The sequence below is a fragment of the Leguminivora glycinivorella genome, chromosome 4 (assembly GCF_023078275.1).
Source record: "Leguminivora glycinivorella isolate SPB_JAAS2020 chromosome 4, LegGlyc_1.1, whole genome shotgun sequence".
In the NCBI taxonomy this organism is placed as follows: domain Eukaryota; kingdom Metazoa; phylum Arthropoda; class Insecta; order Lepidoptera; family Tortricidae; genus Leguminivora; species Leguminivora glycinivorella.
The window spans coordinates 17,767,062-17,785,227 of record NC_062974.1 but is presented as its reverse complement, the minus strand read 5'-3'; the positions used below and the strand labels follow the sequence as shown (position 1 = coordinate 17,785,227).

The 18,166-nt window shown below is 37.8% G+C and overlaps 1 protein-coding gene across 6 annotated transcripts in view; it reads left to right on the top strand.

Annotated features, from left to right (window-relative positions):
* LOC125225277 (phosphatidate phosphatase LPIN3) overlaps window positions 1–15,723 on the top strand; it is a 40,793-nt gene extending 25,070 nt beyond the window's left edge. For 4 of the 6 annotated variants that reach the window (XM_048128897.1, XM_048128896.1, XM_048128899.1 and 1 more), the window contains 12 exons: window positions 929–1,167; window positions 1,286–1,447; window positions 3,623–3,764; window positions 5,019–5,211; window positions 6,413–6,534; window positions 7,130–7,368; window positions 8,189–8,325; window positions 8,914–9,062; window positions 9,768–9,906; window positions 11,171–11,386; window positions 11,802–11,905; window positions 14,173–15,723. In XM_048128897.1, the coding sequence (XP_047984854.1) occupies window positions 929–1,167; window positions 1,286–1,447; window positions 3,623–3,764; window positions 5,019–5,211; window positions 6,413–6,534; window positions 7,130–7,368; window positions 8,189–8,325; window positions 8,914–9,062; window positions 9,768–9,906; window positions 11,171–11,386; window positions 11,802–11,905; window positions 14,173–14,335 (2,005 nt within the window). In that variant the 3' untranslated portion in view covers window positions 14,336–15,723. Of the gene's footprint in view, window positions 1–928; window positions 1,168–1,285; window positions 1,448–3,622; window positions 3,765–5,018; window positions 5,212–6,412; window positions 6,535–7,129; window positions 7,369–8,188; window positions 8,326–8,913; window positions 9,063–9,767; window positions 9,907–11,170; window positions 11,387–11,801; window positions 11,906–12,107; window positions 12,235–14,172 lie in introns of all 6 variants that reach the window. The other 2 variants (XR_007176972.1, XM_048128900.1) reach the window with 2 other exon arrangements.
* Window positions 15,724–18,166: the final 2,443 nt, after the last annotated feature.

The following is an 18,166-nucleotide window of genomic DNA, read 5'->3' as shown; positions in this document are numbered from 1 at the left end:
CCCTCCTCGACCTTCCATTTATTGTAATATAGTTTGAAAACGACCTTCTCACAGATTAATTTGGTTATCTAATCGCTTGCTTATCGAAAATATTTTGGTCTAACAGTAATTTACGACACATTTGAAATTACGTGAAGGTACAGAAAAATAAGTTTTTTGGAAGAGAAGATAACACATCATTATGATTAATATCGTCGCGCTTTCTAAAAGTACGCGTAACAGTAACAATAATACTCTTACTAAGTAACGTCATTAACGGAGTTCGCTCGTCAACCTTTTGAGCCCCAATGACGGCAAATCACGTTGACGTAATGCTTTCTCCAGACGCCATACAGTCAACAGTGAGTCAATTCGTCAACATCAATTAAACCCTTCGACACATCTACTGATCTAATTAGATGACCAATGTTATAGCTTTTCTTTTAAATATTCTTTATTTTTTCTCAGTAACATTAGATTGATTTGAATGGCTTAGCAAATAGCAGCAGAAGAAAGAAACTAAGATTGCGAGTTGTTTATAAACTTCGCAGGCAGATTGCTATTATCGCGGAAACAATAAAGTCGTGCCAATATAATTTTAACGTATTTATATAATACTAGCATTTGCCCGCGGCTTCGCTCGCGTTAGAAAGAGGCAAAAAGTAGCCTATGTCACTCTCCATCCCTTCAACTATCTTCACTTAAAAAATCACGTCAATTCGTCGCTCCGTTTTGCCGTGAAAGACGGACAAACAAACAGACACACACACTTTCCCATTTATAATATTAGTATGGATATAGCATGAAAAATGCAGACAAAGTTTCAATAAAGGGCATTGACACTAAAAAGTATTGTAAATAAGAGCCGTCAGGGTGCATCGCGTTAGTTCTTGGTGCTCAAAGGGTGTTATAAACGTTTCAATGTATACTAATTTATCGTTTTCTCTAGGGGATCCCGCGGTGGCACGCCCGTGCAATCGGACACAGAAGTCGAGCTGGCCCGGACCGCGAAGGGCGACAAGTCCTCGCAGTCATGGCGATGGGGCGAGCTGCCCGAGCCGCCGGTCCGCACGGAATGCGCCAGTTCGCCCACGGAGCTGGGCTCCTCTGCTACCCCGGGGTCTCCCGCCTCGCCTGGGACCCCGGGTACTCCCGGCTCGCCTATCGAACCTCTCAGCTCCGATGAAGGTAATTAAATGTTGATGTTACACTTCAAACGCTCGCGTTTTGTACATATTTTATGACGTTAACGGCCTAGGGTTGAACCCTAAATAAATATCCTAAATATTTATTTTTGTATTTAAAGAACGCGCGGGACGTTCGGGGGTGTTCAGCGGCATGTTCCGCTTCATGTCAACGCGCGAGGCCACCGAGGCCGCGGAGGGCGTGTACCTGGACGACCTGGACCGGGGGCAGGTCGACCCGGACCTTTACTTCCCTAAACACCACGTGGGACGGCATCGGAGTGGTGAGTGACACACAAAACCCCTCGACTCTATTTGTGTGTGTTTAAAGGCATGTAATATACAACTAATAATTATAGAAAGATACCAGGCTTGGTTGAATCTAAATTGTGTGGAATTGTGGTATTTTCTCATTAGCCAAATTAAACTTCCGCAAATTGCCTCATTTCAAGCGATTTATTAGTAAAAATAAATGCCACTGCATAAAAATGCAAACGTACAGCGCTAGCTTCTGAAAAATTTAAGAATGCGGATGTTCTTTGCAAATAATTATTGGCCTGAAACTTAGTATTAAGCTAGATATAAGTAATTTGTGTGCCCTGACAGGGTGTCATGGAAGCTATTTGTAAAATTTTAAAATCCTATGTACATGACTTATACAAATAAACATCTTATCTTATCTTATTGGGTCAATCCGCGGCAAGAGTAACATAAGTCACGATTTTATGGCATGTTCCATTTATTCACAATGCAAGTTTAAGTGATAATCTATATCTAAATAAGTGTTACTTTCCCTATACACGGTGCTCGTGAGCATTGCGAGAGACTTTAAGAACATATTCCTGATCCCATTTTAAGACTAAAATGTCATATACACTTTTCTAGATTTCGCCTAGTTTCAGAGTTATGACCAAATGAAAAAAAAAAGAAATTCTTATTGTTACTCAGTACAAAAGGCTTTTTTAACGATGTTGATGCCATTATGGAGAATTAGTCTCACTATCCTCATTGATAGATGTCCAAAAGTACGAAATAAAAGTAGTAGTAGTAGTAAAACACTTTATTGTACCAGAAAATAATACAACACACAGGAAAAAGAGCTTATTATAAGTACAAAAGTTTTCAGAAAAAAAAAAAACGTTATTATGTTAATGATACTGCACGAAACTAGCACGTCAAAATTCATTTGAAGTGCTAGTTTTATGAATAACATTTACTTTTTATGTAAAAATACATTCGAAAACAGTAAAAAAAAAATTTAAAAAATTTAAAAAATTTTTTTTTGGCAAAATTTTGTCATGTGAATTAAAAAAAAATATTTCCTTTAGCCTCAGAAATGCGTGGTTAAAATATCTCGCAATGCTCACGAGCACCATGTATATGCATATATATAGATCCTTTCATTTGTAGCTGTTATGTAGTTAAAATAAACACTCAAATAAGTTGTGACTCGCGTTACTTTTATGTGGATTCACCCATTGGCTATTGTATGCATGACAGTTCTGTTTTATTTTATCGGTAGCGTCAGAAACCTGTGCCAGAGTAATAGCGTTTAACCTAATTATTTTCCGTTTTCTTAAATTTATCACAACACATTATACAACTGTTAAGATTATTCAGGCTTTTTGCCAAAATGTTTCTATTTTTAACCGCCTTCCAAATCTCAAAGGAAGGGGTTATCAAGTCGTCTGTATGTTTTTTTTTTTTATGTTTGTTCCTCGATATCTCCGTCGTTACTAGACCGATTTTGAAAAATTTTTTTTTGATTGAATGTATATGCATACAGATTGGTCCCATTTTTCTCAGAACCCAGTTCTGATGATGGGATCCTGGAGAAATCGAGGGAACTCCTCAAATCTGAAAGGCATACATATGGTGATTTTTGTGTTTTTAAAGGAACAGACTGCATTTACGTACGGAACAGTGACATTTGGTGCAGTGGAACTCCTGATGATGGTCAGAATGGAACTCCTCAAATCTGAACGGCACACTTATAGTGACTTTGGTATTTTTATAAGAACAGCATGCACTTACGTCCAGAACAGTGATATTTGGTGCAGTGAAATTGCTGATGATGGTCAGAACGGAACTCCTCAAATCTGAACGGCACACTTATAGTGACTTTGGTATTTTTATAAGAACAGCATGTACTTACGTCCAGAACAGTGACATTTGGTGCAGTGGAACTGCTGATGAAGAGTGAGCCGCCCCTGGTTTTTCAGAATCATCCAGATTTCAAAATTGGTTCAGAAATGACGGAGATATCGAATAACAAACATTAAAAAATATACAGACGAATTGATAACATAATCCAACATTTGAAAGTATTTATCACCAGAACCCCAAAGGAAGGCGGTTTTTTTTTCTTAAAAATTATTCATGACAACATTGTTCTTCATTTCACTCTGTATCGTGAAGAGAAGACACATGCAGTAGAATCAAATTTAATATACTTTCAGGTATGGCGAACGTATCTCACGAGAACACGGGGCCTACAGAAGAGGAGTACGAATCAGGCAACGGGCCCTCCCTGCCCCAGTCCCCGGCCTCGCTAGAACCCCCACAACTCGACTCGGACGACGATGAGAAACTACTCGCCAAGTAAGTCGACTGCACATTGAACTGTGGCGAGAAAGTGGGCTCTTTGACTGTGTATTAAGTGTATGCAGATCTACGGAAGAACAAGAGGCCACGGGAGCCCTGCCTCTTTCTCTGGTCTCGCTAGATTTGGACGATGACGAAAACCTACAGTACCGGATTGAATTTTAATCCTTAATTTGTCGACATAAAGTAATAAGTCCTCGGCTCTCTGTAGTCGTATTTGTTCTAGTTAGTTCCACACATATACCTACACAAAAAGGGGGTCAAAGACTACAAGTCTTATCAGTTTTCACAGCTCTAATAATCTCTATAAGATTTTTTTTTGTCTTACAATATAGACGTCAATTTAAACGTCATTTGAAATAGGGACATTCGTTACGTAATATCGAACTCTTATCACAATTATTTCCAAATAGTTACTTTTTTTTATTGGCTACAGGAAGTTTGAATCATTGCGAATTTATCAATGATATTATCATCACAAGGAACTTGAGTAACGAAGGACAAAGGTATTTGACAATTTTAAGGTCATAACCAAAAAATAATATGATAATTATAGCATGCTGTCTTTCCTTGAATACATGTGAATCGTATTTACTCACTTACGTAACTGGTTGCTTGATTAGATTCGTCGGTCACTTGACTACGGCTTGAGTCGGTAACGTTTGCCCTTCATTTTATTCAAATGTTTGCTGGCTAAATGTGGTCGTGTCAAGTTTACATAATTTTACGTACACTCGAAAGGTTTGTCGTAACATTCCACTATTCTTGTGTGTGTGTGTAAATCAATGATTACTAAATACTTCAAACTTATGGTATACCTAATGATTGCAAATTTAAATAGGTATAAAATTTGTTAAATACATGTGTTTTCTAAAAGTCATTCAATTCCGATTCAAGTAAAGGCTGAATTCCCTTATTTTAAAGAAATTTGTTAGCTATGTTTACAGGATATTAATTCTTAATAACATAAGATTTTAGTCCTGGAAGAATAATGGAGGCAAGGGCATAGTCACAAATGAATTAATTATGTTGCGTTTTATATCCTAATTTCATGGCATGAGCAAACTCGGTCAGATAATTCATAAAAGAAAGTGATTAGAGTAGTTTTAATAATAAAGACCAGACAATTTCACGTTTATTAGAATTACTTATTGGGCTTATAGTACTAGTATAAGGAAAATACTGAACCATTTCACGTGTGTTCCTCTAATCTACACACGTTCCAAACCTTAATGAAGTGTTGTCCGGCAGGGGTCAAGTCGGCGTCTACGTGCGTGAAGACCAAGTGTCCCGCGCGCTGCCCTTCGAAGAGTTCTGCGCGACCGGCGGCACGCTGGCGGCTCAGGGGCGGCTGGTGGTGCGGCTCGGCGACCGCTGGCTGCCGTGGCGCAGCGCCGGCCCGCTGCTGCTGTCGCTGCTGGCGTACCGGAGACCGCTGCCGAGCGTGAGTCACTTTCCAACTCTACGAAGGCTTCTTCTTTAATGCCCTGTTTTTGACGGAGTAGCAATGAATTTCCACACCGCACACATTCCCACTCGTTTATAAGACTAGATGTAATTAGGCCCTACGAAACACACTTGCATTTCACCGGTCCACTTTCGGTGAGGCGTATTAGGGTCGAGACCTATCCACCATGGCCAATTGACCGCTCTTTCATCGGTTAAGAAAACATGAAAATAGGTGATTGCGTTGGACAGCAACAGGCCTTATCAGTGCCATTGTCTAGTACAAGGTACAAGTCAATGTTATCATTATTTCATGACCCATAAATGACATCAGCGCAACAACCCGGATCATATTTAGCTTGTCACCCTTACTGGCTTTATGACACCTGTACTTCGCTCTAATCTGGTCCAAGGGACAAGGTGTCTGGTAAAAGGTAGTTTTACAATATACATCACGTCCATCTTGACGTATTTGAACACTTTGAGTATTTTCTTAGATTTGCGTCTCGCAAAAACGGCAAGCACTTAGCACTCATTATGTGAAATGACAGGTTGCGTGGGTTTAAGAGGGTTTTTTTCTAGTAAGAGATATTTACTTTGGCAACCTGTTATCTAGGGTTGAATGTTCTAGTCGTAGGTAACCACCTGGACATATTATTTTGTATGGAATACTGACACATGCATGGTTTTGACACTGTTAAAGAAATCAAAAGAACTAACTACCTACACGGATTTGGTAGTCGCGTGAGTGGATATAACAGTATCCAATCGATATGTCTGAGTTTTTTACCAACTACATACTTATTCGATTCATTAAAGTCCATTTACACTGTGCGAGAACTCGTATGTAATCTCAACAGTCTACAAAGTAAATAAAATCGCAAGCGAGTTCGCTTTGCATCTTAATCATAATCAGCTTTTACATTCAGCTTTTGGCAATCAACTTTTCCGTAGATGTTCAATTAAAATATACGCGAGTTTGTGCGTTGCTTTGCCAACCAAGCGACAAGCTTAGGGGCGAATCAGATGTACAGTGAGCCAAAAAAGTTTACCACTTTTCGACCATATGTACTTAAAAATAGAGTTCAAAAGTGGTAAACCAGTTTCTTGGCTGACTGTACAGACTTATTTCGACTACTAGCATGTGTTAGTTAGGAGTACCTTTAGAATGTGCTTTAAAGGTTTTTTTTTGTGTTTAGAGGGTGCTGGAGTCTCTAGAGAAGAGCATAGAGAAAGAGGGGTCAGAGCCGCCGGCGGACGCCAAGCCGCGCGGCTACTCGTGGTGGAGCTGGCGCCGCTCCGCCGGGGCTGAGGCCAAACGGTGAGTCACCTCTATTCTCCTTACTTACCTACATATATTTATACATATATTTAAAAATTCTAACAACATGGAGACATTCTCGAAAATTTTATAGCTTATAAAAAAATCTAATACAATTTTAAATGTTTTGCAATTTTGAAAACCTTCCTACGAGGCATCAGTGTCACAACTCACAAGATTTCGGAAAGATTTCGACTGTAGTTTAGATTCGTAGTGTTGACTCTGTGTGGATTATGTTAATAATAGTTATGATTACTTATGATCATATTGATCTTATAAAATAAAACACTAGTTTTTTTTTTCATCAGAGGAAGTATTGGATACTTTACTGAAATATTGCTGTTAATATGCAGTGTTATGTTGATCAACTTTTCAGCAAATGAAAAATTGCCATACAAATCGTAATTTCACGTACCTAATTAAATGATGTCTTGTATGACGTGTATTTGGCCAGCTGTTGCATGAATACTTGCATAAATATGACGTATCAGGTATTATTAGCATTGCACGACGTGACCGCGATAATTGTGCTAAAACAATACCTGAATATTTATGTCGTCGTACCTAATTAACAAATTGTCTCTATTCATTATAGCACGGAGCCAACTAAAGATGAATTCAAGAGTTCCAGTTTCCCCGAAACAGAATACATTAGCATGGATTTGAAAATGGAAACCACCGAAGGAATAGTCGCCGAGGAGGTTCTGCCCGAAAACTTAGAAACAATTGAAGTCAGGGAGGTCAAAGAACCTGCCGATCTCATAGACCCTACTCAAGAACAACTAAGCGACGAGGGCCCAACAATGCTACCCGAAACCAAATCTCACGATCAAGGTACTATGGTTTATTATTTAATAGAAGGTTTTTTCTGAGGATGACTCAGTACCTTTTTTTTTGCACAAAAACGGCTCTTATTATAAGTCATCACCCTCCGGTCTAAAGTCCGAGTCGTTTTTTTTTTATCGCGGCACGTGCAGTGCTCGTGGTTGGCGTGTCTATTAATGTCTTTCACACTTTCATATTTTTGCGGTTTATTTTTATCTAGGAAAATTACCATTGCGGTGTACATTGACGTTTTTTATGCATTACTGAACTGACTTGGCGCTTAGTAGATTTTTATTCAACCTTTTCATATAAATAAAAAACGTTTCATAAAATACAAGTATTTATTTCCATTGGACATCGTCGAAAGAAAAGGGCATAATTGCCACTTATTTTCCTATGAATAGGACTTTTTTCGTTCGGATATATTCATTTCGTGAGTGAGTAGCATTTCGCTAACACGCACGACTCGAATATTATTTACAATTATAGTTATTATGCTAGAATAATAAATGTTTATCTGTTGCTTCCTCTTCATAGTCGCCGATATATTATACCTACCTACTCTTGCAAACCAAACTTCTTAGCACAAAAAGGCGATATGCTTAGTTTTTATTTTATTTTATTGCATCTTTCTCTGTTAATGCAATTACCGAAAAGACTGATCTAACAAAGGTCTTCGGTTATATTGTCTTCGGTTAGCGCGATATTAGGTACTTATGAAATAAAGCTTTTCGTTCGAACCGTCAGGATTTTGTAACTTCGTTATACTTCATATAACCCGTTTCCATAGTTGAATTTCACAATCTAAAGTTGCCATATGTCTTTGCAGCGGATCACCCCGAACACCCTGAACTCCCGGAACACGCGGAGCCGAGCTCTTCGGATTCGGAGCAGGAGCAGCCGCAGCGGCCGTCGCGCCGGCACTCCACCTTTAGGAAAACGCTTAGGCTTTCTTCGGACCAAATCGTTAGTAACTATTATATTACTTTAGGTAAAGCATCACTATTTTGATCGGCTGACTGAGGGCCGCCATCGGAATTGTCTCGAGGCAAACTTGCGCGCACGAGCGCAGACGTTTTTCGCGCTAGGCTATTGCGTCATGAGGCTGTTCGGTCAGTGTGGAGCCAAATAATAAAGAAATATTTTCAGTTTTTACGTATACAGTCATCAAGCTTAAATTTAGTTGCATAAAAGCATTACTTATGTCTGTCTCTATCGGGTAATTGTTTTTTCCAAGATACAACATAATGATCGAGATGAACATTTAAAAAAATCAAATATTTTTATTTGTTCAGCATAGGGAAGTTACAAGATGTTCAATAGTTATTTAGTATCACTATGTTGTTTCGGTAAATGTAATCATAGCCGTAATGTAGTGGACTGCCGCTTTTTACCCAGAAACCCGATTATGCTAAAATGGTGCAATAAAGAATATTTACTTACTTATTTTGAACGAAAAAAATTCCAACAGCATTAATTTTAAGTTGTCCAATATCACTATTTTGAATAACGTATCATTATGTGCCAATAGTAAAAGATTACATATATTTACAGAAAAAGCTTAACCTCCGCGAGGGCATGAATGAGATGGTGTTCAGCGTGACGACCGCCTACCAGGGCACCACGCGCTGCAAGTGCAACGTGTTCCGCTGGCGGTACGACGACAAGATCGTCATCTCCGACATCGACGGTACCATCACCAAGTGAGTACTCATTGCCGTGAAAGACGGACAAACAGACACACACACTTTCCCATTTATAATATTAGTATCGATATCATAATATTTTTCCATCGTATTTTCACGGAAACGTACGGACATAAAGTCATTCGTAGAACAAAGATCACTGAGGTTGACTAAAGTACCATGACAAATACGACCGTTTCCGAGAAAACAGTACGATGACGAACAAATATTCACTACATCTGCATTTATGGTTCAATCCGTTCTATAGTAAATGCCTGATCTTCTCAATAAGTTGATAGCAGAGTATAAAGTTTACAAGATTCTAAAGCCACGTCAAGCTAAGTTGGCAGTGATATTGATCGCCCCGCTCGAGCATGTGTCGTTTTAACCCATCGTCTGTATTCGATAAGGATCCTAACATATTGCGTTGGACTTTAAAAAATTATGTCAAAGCTAATTATTTTATGACAATTTTTTGACAGAAACGGACGACGGGTTAAACGCTAGACTTTATTTTAGACTTTTACTTAACCCTTGCCCAGGCAAGGCTATCAAAGTAGCTAGGTATCAACATAATGATAGGATAACAATTGGTATGAATCCACATTGCGAATTTAACAGAAATATACATTCGATTTACAAAAACTACAATATCGCTAGACTATAGGGTCTTATGTAGCTTCTATTGTGACATGCCTAACCTAACTGACGAACTTTTCACAGGTCTGACGTGTTGGGACATATCTTTCCACTGGTGGGGAAAGACTGGGCGCAGTCGGGTGTGGCTCAGCTGTTCACTAAGATCAAGAATAATGGCTATCAGCTGCTGTATCTATCCGCGAGAGCTATTGGACAAGCTAGGGTAAGTTAAACACGATTTTATCATAAGGTTCGGTTTACAAATATTTTATACAGTCCTGCCAGAAATTGTAGAAATTGAATAATGGCAGTATTGTAGTGTCTTCTCGTTTTATTTATTTTATTATAAAATACACACCAACAGTACATAAACAATTGAAACAATATAATGTCACAATAGAGAACACACATAATATTTATGCACCAATAACAAGCGTGCAGCAACACTCAAACAAAAATTAAATATACTGATTGATTGTTTCTTAAATATACTTGATTTGTTTAGGCCCACTTGCACCAACCACTTAACTCAGGGTTAGTCGGCTGTCATCCGTCTAATTCTATTCCATATAAAATGGTGGATTAACCCTCCATTTTCGTTGGTGCAAGTGGCCCATAGGCACTGGTCCCACCGCGAGCTAGTAAGCTATGAGCTATCGGCTATAAAAACGAACAAAAGATAAGCACTTCCGTGCAAATAAAAGAGACACGGCGATTTTGATAGCTCACCGCTGGGCGAGTAACTATAAACATCGCTCGCGGTGGGACCAGTGCCTTAGTCTTTCAAATGAGTGGTTATCTTTGGAGGTAGTGTCAGTTACTGAAGGAAAAGTTTGCCTTTTCCGCATCATAATAGCCTATACTGTGAAGTCCCCAACTTTTCAAGATCCATCCAAGATGTATCCAAAACTATTAGTACTCTAGCGTACTTATTTAAATGTATTACTTGTATATGTATATAAATGTATTTATATAATATACTTATAAATAAAACGTAACTAGGTAATGATGCATTTAAAAACTTTGTCTTTCATGCCTAATTACTTTAATAAAAATGTAGATAAACGATTAGTTGTGTTTGATTTGTGTCAATGATCATTGTCGTTATCATTAAGTTTTAATAATATAAAATGAAATCAACCAGAATATCATATTATATCATGCTTCTAAATGACTTTTAAACCGCTCTTTAATTTTGCAGGTCAATGACCATTTTAAAACTTTAGTACTATTAATTCAGATTGAATAGTGAATTGAATTTTAACTATCAATACAACCTAAATATCGTGTACGTTTAAGTTACCTTTATACCATCAAATACGTCGATTAATAAGCGTGGCTTTAGCTCAAAATCAGCCTACATTGCAACAAGGTTCACAAGCATCGCTCACGATAGGCGTTCAAAGATGTTAATGTCATCGACGTACGAAGTTATTCAGATTCATTACGTTTTAAGTAATATGAATTAACATATTATATTTGTACAGGTAACGCGCGAGTACCTCCGCTCGATCCGCCAAGGCGAGACCTGCCTTCCAGATGGGCCTCTCCTCCTGAACCCGACGTCACTACTGCGCGCCTTCCACCGTGAGGTTATCGAGAAAAAGCCTGAAGAGTTCAAGATCCAGTGCCTCGCCGACATCAAGGCTTTGTTCCCGCAGGGATCCAACCCGTTCTACGCGGGATACGGGAACAGAGTCAACGTAAGTCCACACCATACTTACCCCCTTATTCATAAACGTTCACTAAAGTTATCAAGCCGATAAAGTTCTTTTGTCCCTTTCTATCACACCAATACGTCGAAAAGGGACAAACGAACTTTATCGGCTTGATAACTTTAGAATGCGTTTATGAATAAGGGGGTTAGCATTCATTCAGTGGTTGGACACTGACAGCCGCCTAAATATTGATTCCCCAGAATGACCGCTACATAGTTATAGCCAAATCATGGATCATTTCATTACACAAAATTAGCAATTCTAATTTTTTGTGTCTATTGTGTATGATTTTCTTAAATGTCAAATGATAAACCCAAGTATTAAATAATGCTTTCGGTTTAAGTTGTTTTTAGCTTATTTGCATTTCATATCAATAAAACCAATATTTTGTATTTTTTAGGACGTATGCGCGTACCAGGCCGTCGGTATTCCTATCGTGAGAATATTCACCATCAACTACAAAGGGGAGCTCAAACACGAGCTGACGCAGACATTCCAATCGACGTAAGTTTCTCGAAATCTAACAGACCCTAAAAACAGCATATATCACAGCCGAATGGCTTTCTTCTCTTACATATTGTGGGAGGCGAATACCAAGGCTTGGATAATGTGCACGGCGGGGCCCTACCTAACGACTCACACCGCTTACCGTCCACTAACACTCCGTACTTCCACATTGTAATAAAGAAGTATATTTCTATTTCAGCTACAACGTGCAAAGTGACATGGTCGATGATTTGTTCCCGCCACAAAAATGCGATAACGTTGTTATAAGCTAGTCCAAACTCGAATAACCTTAGTTAAATAAATAGTGGCGCACAAGCAACGCAATGGTAAGCCGAATGGCATGACGTAAGGGCTTGTCACCGCCGGCGCACCTCATCTCCACACGAAATACTTCTTAACTTCATAAAACAGCCTAATCAATGAGGCACTCCTTGACTATAATCTGTGAGACTTTGCAGAACGATAATGTAGACTACTTTATAAAAAGTTATACCTATTATCAAACTGTAAAATATCATGGATTAGAATCATGGTGTACTTAATACTTCTTGTTGATTGGGGTAAAATCAATAACTCCATCGCTCAGTACTGACCAATAACAGTTATCACCGCCACGTCATCTGTTCTGTCTGTGTCTGGTTTCTGTCTCAGACGACATAATTATCACTCACATGTCAAAAGAGAAAAACAAAGACAACTATTTAAGTCTTTCAGAAGGTTTTTGAGGACACATAACCAAACTAATATTAAAAAAAATGCTGTATAATACGCTTCAATGTTATAAAGTAAAAATAATAATTTTCGCGTTATATTTTAAGACTAACCGAGTTAACACATGTGAGAACTAATTATTTACCAATCGCCATTTTATTCAATCTAAAACATCCAAACATAGACTTTCTTCTTTCTGTCTTCGGTGATGGGGTTCAAATTCTGTTATAGTATCATTAATTCACTAAAAAATATTTAACGGTTAACTAAGAGTAATTGGAATTTTACAATTGTTTTTGTTCCCAAAATTACAAAAAAGAAAAAAATTACATTGTACCAATGACAAATGACATTATGACCTCAAATTCCATAAATTCCATAATCATTATTGGACATGTATCTGTACAAATACGGCAATCATGGCATTCATTTTGGAGAATCAACTGTGGTCCACCTAAATGTTACGCACTGGGACTAGTATCAGCGCTAAATGTGAGTGCCGTATACTTCATGCGTCATAAATCGTCCATTGTGTTGTCAGTTTGAATTATAGATATAGTTACTGGGTACTAAATCATCGTCGTTTATGTAAAAAAAATAGCTCATTTGATTGATGTAGACCAGCACGGGTAGCATGGTTGCGCGATAGATGATAAAATATCAGCCCGTCCCTATCGCATTATTAGTAAGTGCGATAGGGACGGCCAGATGTTTCATCATTTATCGCGCGACCATACTTGCCTGGCTGACCGCTATGTTTAGAACGAAATTAACTATAACAATGAAATTAACGTGAAATTGAACCTTATTTCTAGTGTGATTTGCGTGAAATTACTATCTTTCAAATCTTTGATCACTACACTTTGTTGGCGAAAAATACATTTATAAAATATGACGGCCAACTTATTTGTACTTTTCAGTTACTTCTTTTTTTCAGGGATATCGATTTTAATAGATATACGTGGTATTTTATATCTTATGTTCGATATATTCAATCGCACAGGGACCCCTTATAAGTTTCAGTGATTGGTTATAAATCTGCTGTTCTATCAGTTATAAATTCCCACTGTATACATTTCTCGTAAAAAAAAATATTATTCTCTTTATTTTCACAACCCTTGTGATGTGCCCACATTTAAATTTATTACTTGACCTGACTTGAAGAAATTTATCAACATATATATATAAAGTGTAAGTAATGAATCTAAGTTCGGTCTAAACTGTTTGTCTGTTTGCGCGTGTAAATCAGATTGAGAATAAAACTGAGTCATGAATTTACCAGCTGGGTCTGTCTAAAGTCGATTGTCAGTTCAGTTGTATCTCGTCTCGGCTGTTAAATTCAGGGGCACGATTTCTAGACCGCACCCTCTTCAAAAGTATCTACTTATATTTTTCGGCTCGCTTTACTTCAAAACATTTGGCACGCCACTGAGTATTCGCCTATTATACTAGTACAACAACAGTGCCATCTCTGTCTCACTACTATACAAGTACAATAGTGACGTCTCTGTCTTCCACGTCCCTAGCAAGTTAACCATTCCATTTGTACGCAGGTACTCGCACATGTCGGTGCTGGTGGACCAGGTGTTCCCTCCGGCGCAGTGCGAGCCGTGCGACGAGTTCTCGCAGACCGTGTTCTGGCGCGACCCGCTGCCCGCGCTCGACGTGCCGCTGCCCGCCCCTGCGCCGCCCAAACCCGTGCTCAAGACTAACTAGTCTGACTCCACGCTAGCCAATGTTCCTTCAAGCCCTTGTGTGTGAGGGCGAGCACTGAGCCAATCATACCACACTAGGCGAGTAGGCCGTCAAGCACGTACGCATGATATGGTCGCGTCCTTTTCGCAATTTCTGTAAGTGCGGAAGGGACACTGACTTGATAGGCCGTATCACGCGACCGTGCTTGCCCGCCAAGACTATAGCTTGTTCAATAGGTATTTTTTGTGAAGTTGTCAATGAAAAGATATAATAGGGTTGATGTCAAAGTGAAGTTTTACGGAATTATCACCTTATTGAGAACAAACAAAGTACCTTTTTGGTTGAAAATTGAATTGAAATTGAAAAATTAGATTGTCTCAGTGTTTTTCGAGAAGTGGTGTCATGGACAAGGGAACGTATTGGTACTTAAATGGAAAAGGCTAATTTAAATAATTTCCTCAAAATTAAAGTCGTTCTTCAACTATATACGATTGCCTTGTCTGTGTTATACCAACTTGAATTAGTAGACTTTGCGAAGTAAATGAAGTATAACCTACAAATGTGAGTGTGCACGGGAAAACGTCCCACTTTGTCGATTGCTATAAAGCCGCTTTGTCACTTTATCCATATAAAGATACAAGTAAATCTCGCCTTAATGATAACCGACAAAGTGGGACGTTTTACTAAACACACTCACAAATATTGATTTTAACATTTATGCTGATTTGATAAATCTTGTCAGGTGTTACTAGTCAAATAATTTACACCTGGCGCCTTCGCCAACATTTGACTTGTAACCAAAAGATTTATCGGATGCGGCAAACATATTTACATTGATAATGACTTGAACATTCGTTTTCCAGTAAATACTAACATACATAATAATGAAAAAGTTTCTAGTTTTCGGATTCATATAAAATTGTCTTATTCATCAAGTTGAGAAAATTTAAATTTTCTTAACCCTTTTTGAACACAAAAACATTTAGGTAAATAAGGGAAAGCACCAAGCATTGTTATACACCGTTTAAGCGATCATGATTTAAAATCTAAGGTTGACTATTATTTATCTAAGTAGTGTAATTTCATGGTCCTAATGCGTCTTTTTTGACGCTTATCTAATGTGACTAGGCTCGATTCTATCAAAAACGTTTTGGGCTAGTTTTAAATTAAGGTGCTGATTTCAAAGTTTATTAGAAAATATCAAATGGTGCGGACGGACTTGGCTGTATTTGTCTAAATTTTAACAATGAAGCTCTCTCCTCTCCATGGGTATTTAGAAGATACCTATAGGCACTGGTCCCACCAAAAGCTACTATTTATTTATTTATTTTATTTATTATTCAAATAAATTACACAGCATAACAGTAAAAACTAAGGCACTGTGAAACTACAAATAAAAAACCGGCCAAGAGCGTGTCCGGCCACGCTCAGTGTAGGGTTCCGTAGTTTTCCGTATTTTTCTCAAAAACTACTGAACCTATCAAGTTCAAAATAATTTTCCTAGAAAGTCTTTATAAAGTTCTACTTTTGTGATTTTTTTCATATTTTTTAAACATATGGTTCAAAAGTTAGAGGGGGGGGATGCACTTTTTTTTCCTTTAGGAGCGATTATTTCCGAAAATATTAATATTATCAAAAAAAAATCTTAGTAAACCCTTATTCATTTTTAAATACCTATCCAACAATATATCACACGTTGGGGTTGGAATGAAAAAAAATATCAGCCCCCACTTTACATGTAGGGGGGGTACCGTAATAAAACATTTTTTTCCATTTTTTATTTTTGCACTTTGTTGGCGTGATTGATATGTTACATATTGTATAACCTACAATTCAAGCTGAAATTTGGTACCAATGTACCAAATTTCAGCTTTCTAGTGCTAACGGTTACTGAGATTATCCGCGGACGGACGGACGGACGGATGGACAGACAGACATGGCGAAACTATAAGGGTTCCTAATTGACTACGGAACCCTAAAAAGAACAATATATATATCACATATTAAAAAATACAAAACAGAGAGAAGAAAAAGGGTTCGGCTATGAGCTGGACTATCTTTTTTTCTTTTTTATAGCCTTTTTATAGCTCATAGCTTCCTCGCTCTTGGTGGGACCAGTGACATATTCTTGATAATTATTAGAAGAACAAACATAAATGAGATAGAGATGGATTTATATAAATACAGCGAAGTATATGCGACGTAAGTCCGAATTCCAAAAGAGTGAGGACGGTTTTGTGCGAATACGGCATGTTTGACTCAAAGTATCGTCTCGATTAATCTATTTATTCCGGAAGAAAAATGATATTCAATAAAAAAAACCGTCAGTATCATGGGGATAAATAATTAGTCGAGACAATGATGCATAGGTACTAGTGATATAACCTCTAACTGTCCTCACATGCCGTACAGCACTTTGAGATTAGCCTCGCGCCGGGCCAGGCACGCTAGGTCATTGAGTGACTTATAAACGTTAGATATAGATCGTGTCATCCACAAAGACGTGTGCTTTGGCTCATATTCTCATGTCACTAAAGTTTAGATTTGACAAAATGGCGCGTCATGGTGAATGGCACCACCTATATGCGCTATAACTCGATGTGGGATCCATCGACGTAAAAGAAATCACGAAGTAACGTTATCAAAGAATGTCGGTACAAAACTCGCAGAGATTATAATCTACTATTTAATTCTAATAATGACATGTAATTTATTATAGGCCAATTTATGTTAAAATCCTTTTTCGTCAATGACTGTGCAGTTAACAAAGATATACAATAAAATAATACCAGGCAAAAGTAATATAATAAATACATAAAACTCCGTGCAAAAAGTATAGCTAGAACTAAGAACGCGCGCACAGTTACGCCATCTAGATGTACGTAGAAAACAATTAATCTAAATGAGTCTCGTATAAATATTGATTGTCTGTCTTTATTATGAAATGTCTCTGACCACTATGACTATTGAAAGTACTTTTTGATATCTGCCGTTAACTGCACATGAATTACTAAAACAACGGAGGTAATAATTAATTTAATTTCGGTTATTATCTATCAACTAGGACTGAGTTATAGATACTTACCAATGCAATAAACTATCATGGTTCAACTGTGCTAAGTTATAAACATATAAAATACCCCACGACATAGTTTCATAAGACATCAGACTAACAATTTAAAATCGGAAGCACGATTAGTTAATTATGTTTGACTACTGCGTTCTTAAATGCTGTGATACAACGTGATCTCGAGTTCGTAACGCCAGTACGCCAATGTTGCGGTCACTTTTATTTTGCTAGAATACATATCCCGGCTTGTCCAGTGGCATCCGTTGCTTGCTGTCGCTGCTACTTATCAATAATAGCTTTATATATAGGTTCACTCGTAACAGATACCCGAGCAGTAGTCTTTAGTAAATAACGTACGATTTGCTTTGATATTCAATAGTGCGTCTATAGACACGTAATTTTAGTTTAAAATATAATTTACAAAGACTGGTATGGTTCCATGATTGATTGTAACGTATCATGAATTTGTAGATTTAAGTCTAGGGTCATGTCATGAGTTTTGGTTTGCTGATCGTTGTATGCTGTGATGTCGTCGACTGATGAAGCTATGCTTTATTTTTGTACTGTGATTACTTATTTGTATGTATGATTAAGTTTCCTCGTTTAGATTACACGCTCGAAACATCCATAACAAATGTCAGGGCATAGCCCTTTTATGATTTGTATTTGACATGTTTTATAGATTATTATTAGTCATTATTTTTTGTACTGTTGCAGAGTGTAAAGTTATGAAGAGGGAAAGTCAACGAAATATTCGTGTCGTTAGAAAGCTAGGTAGAGTT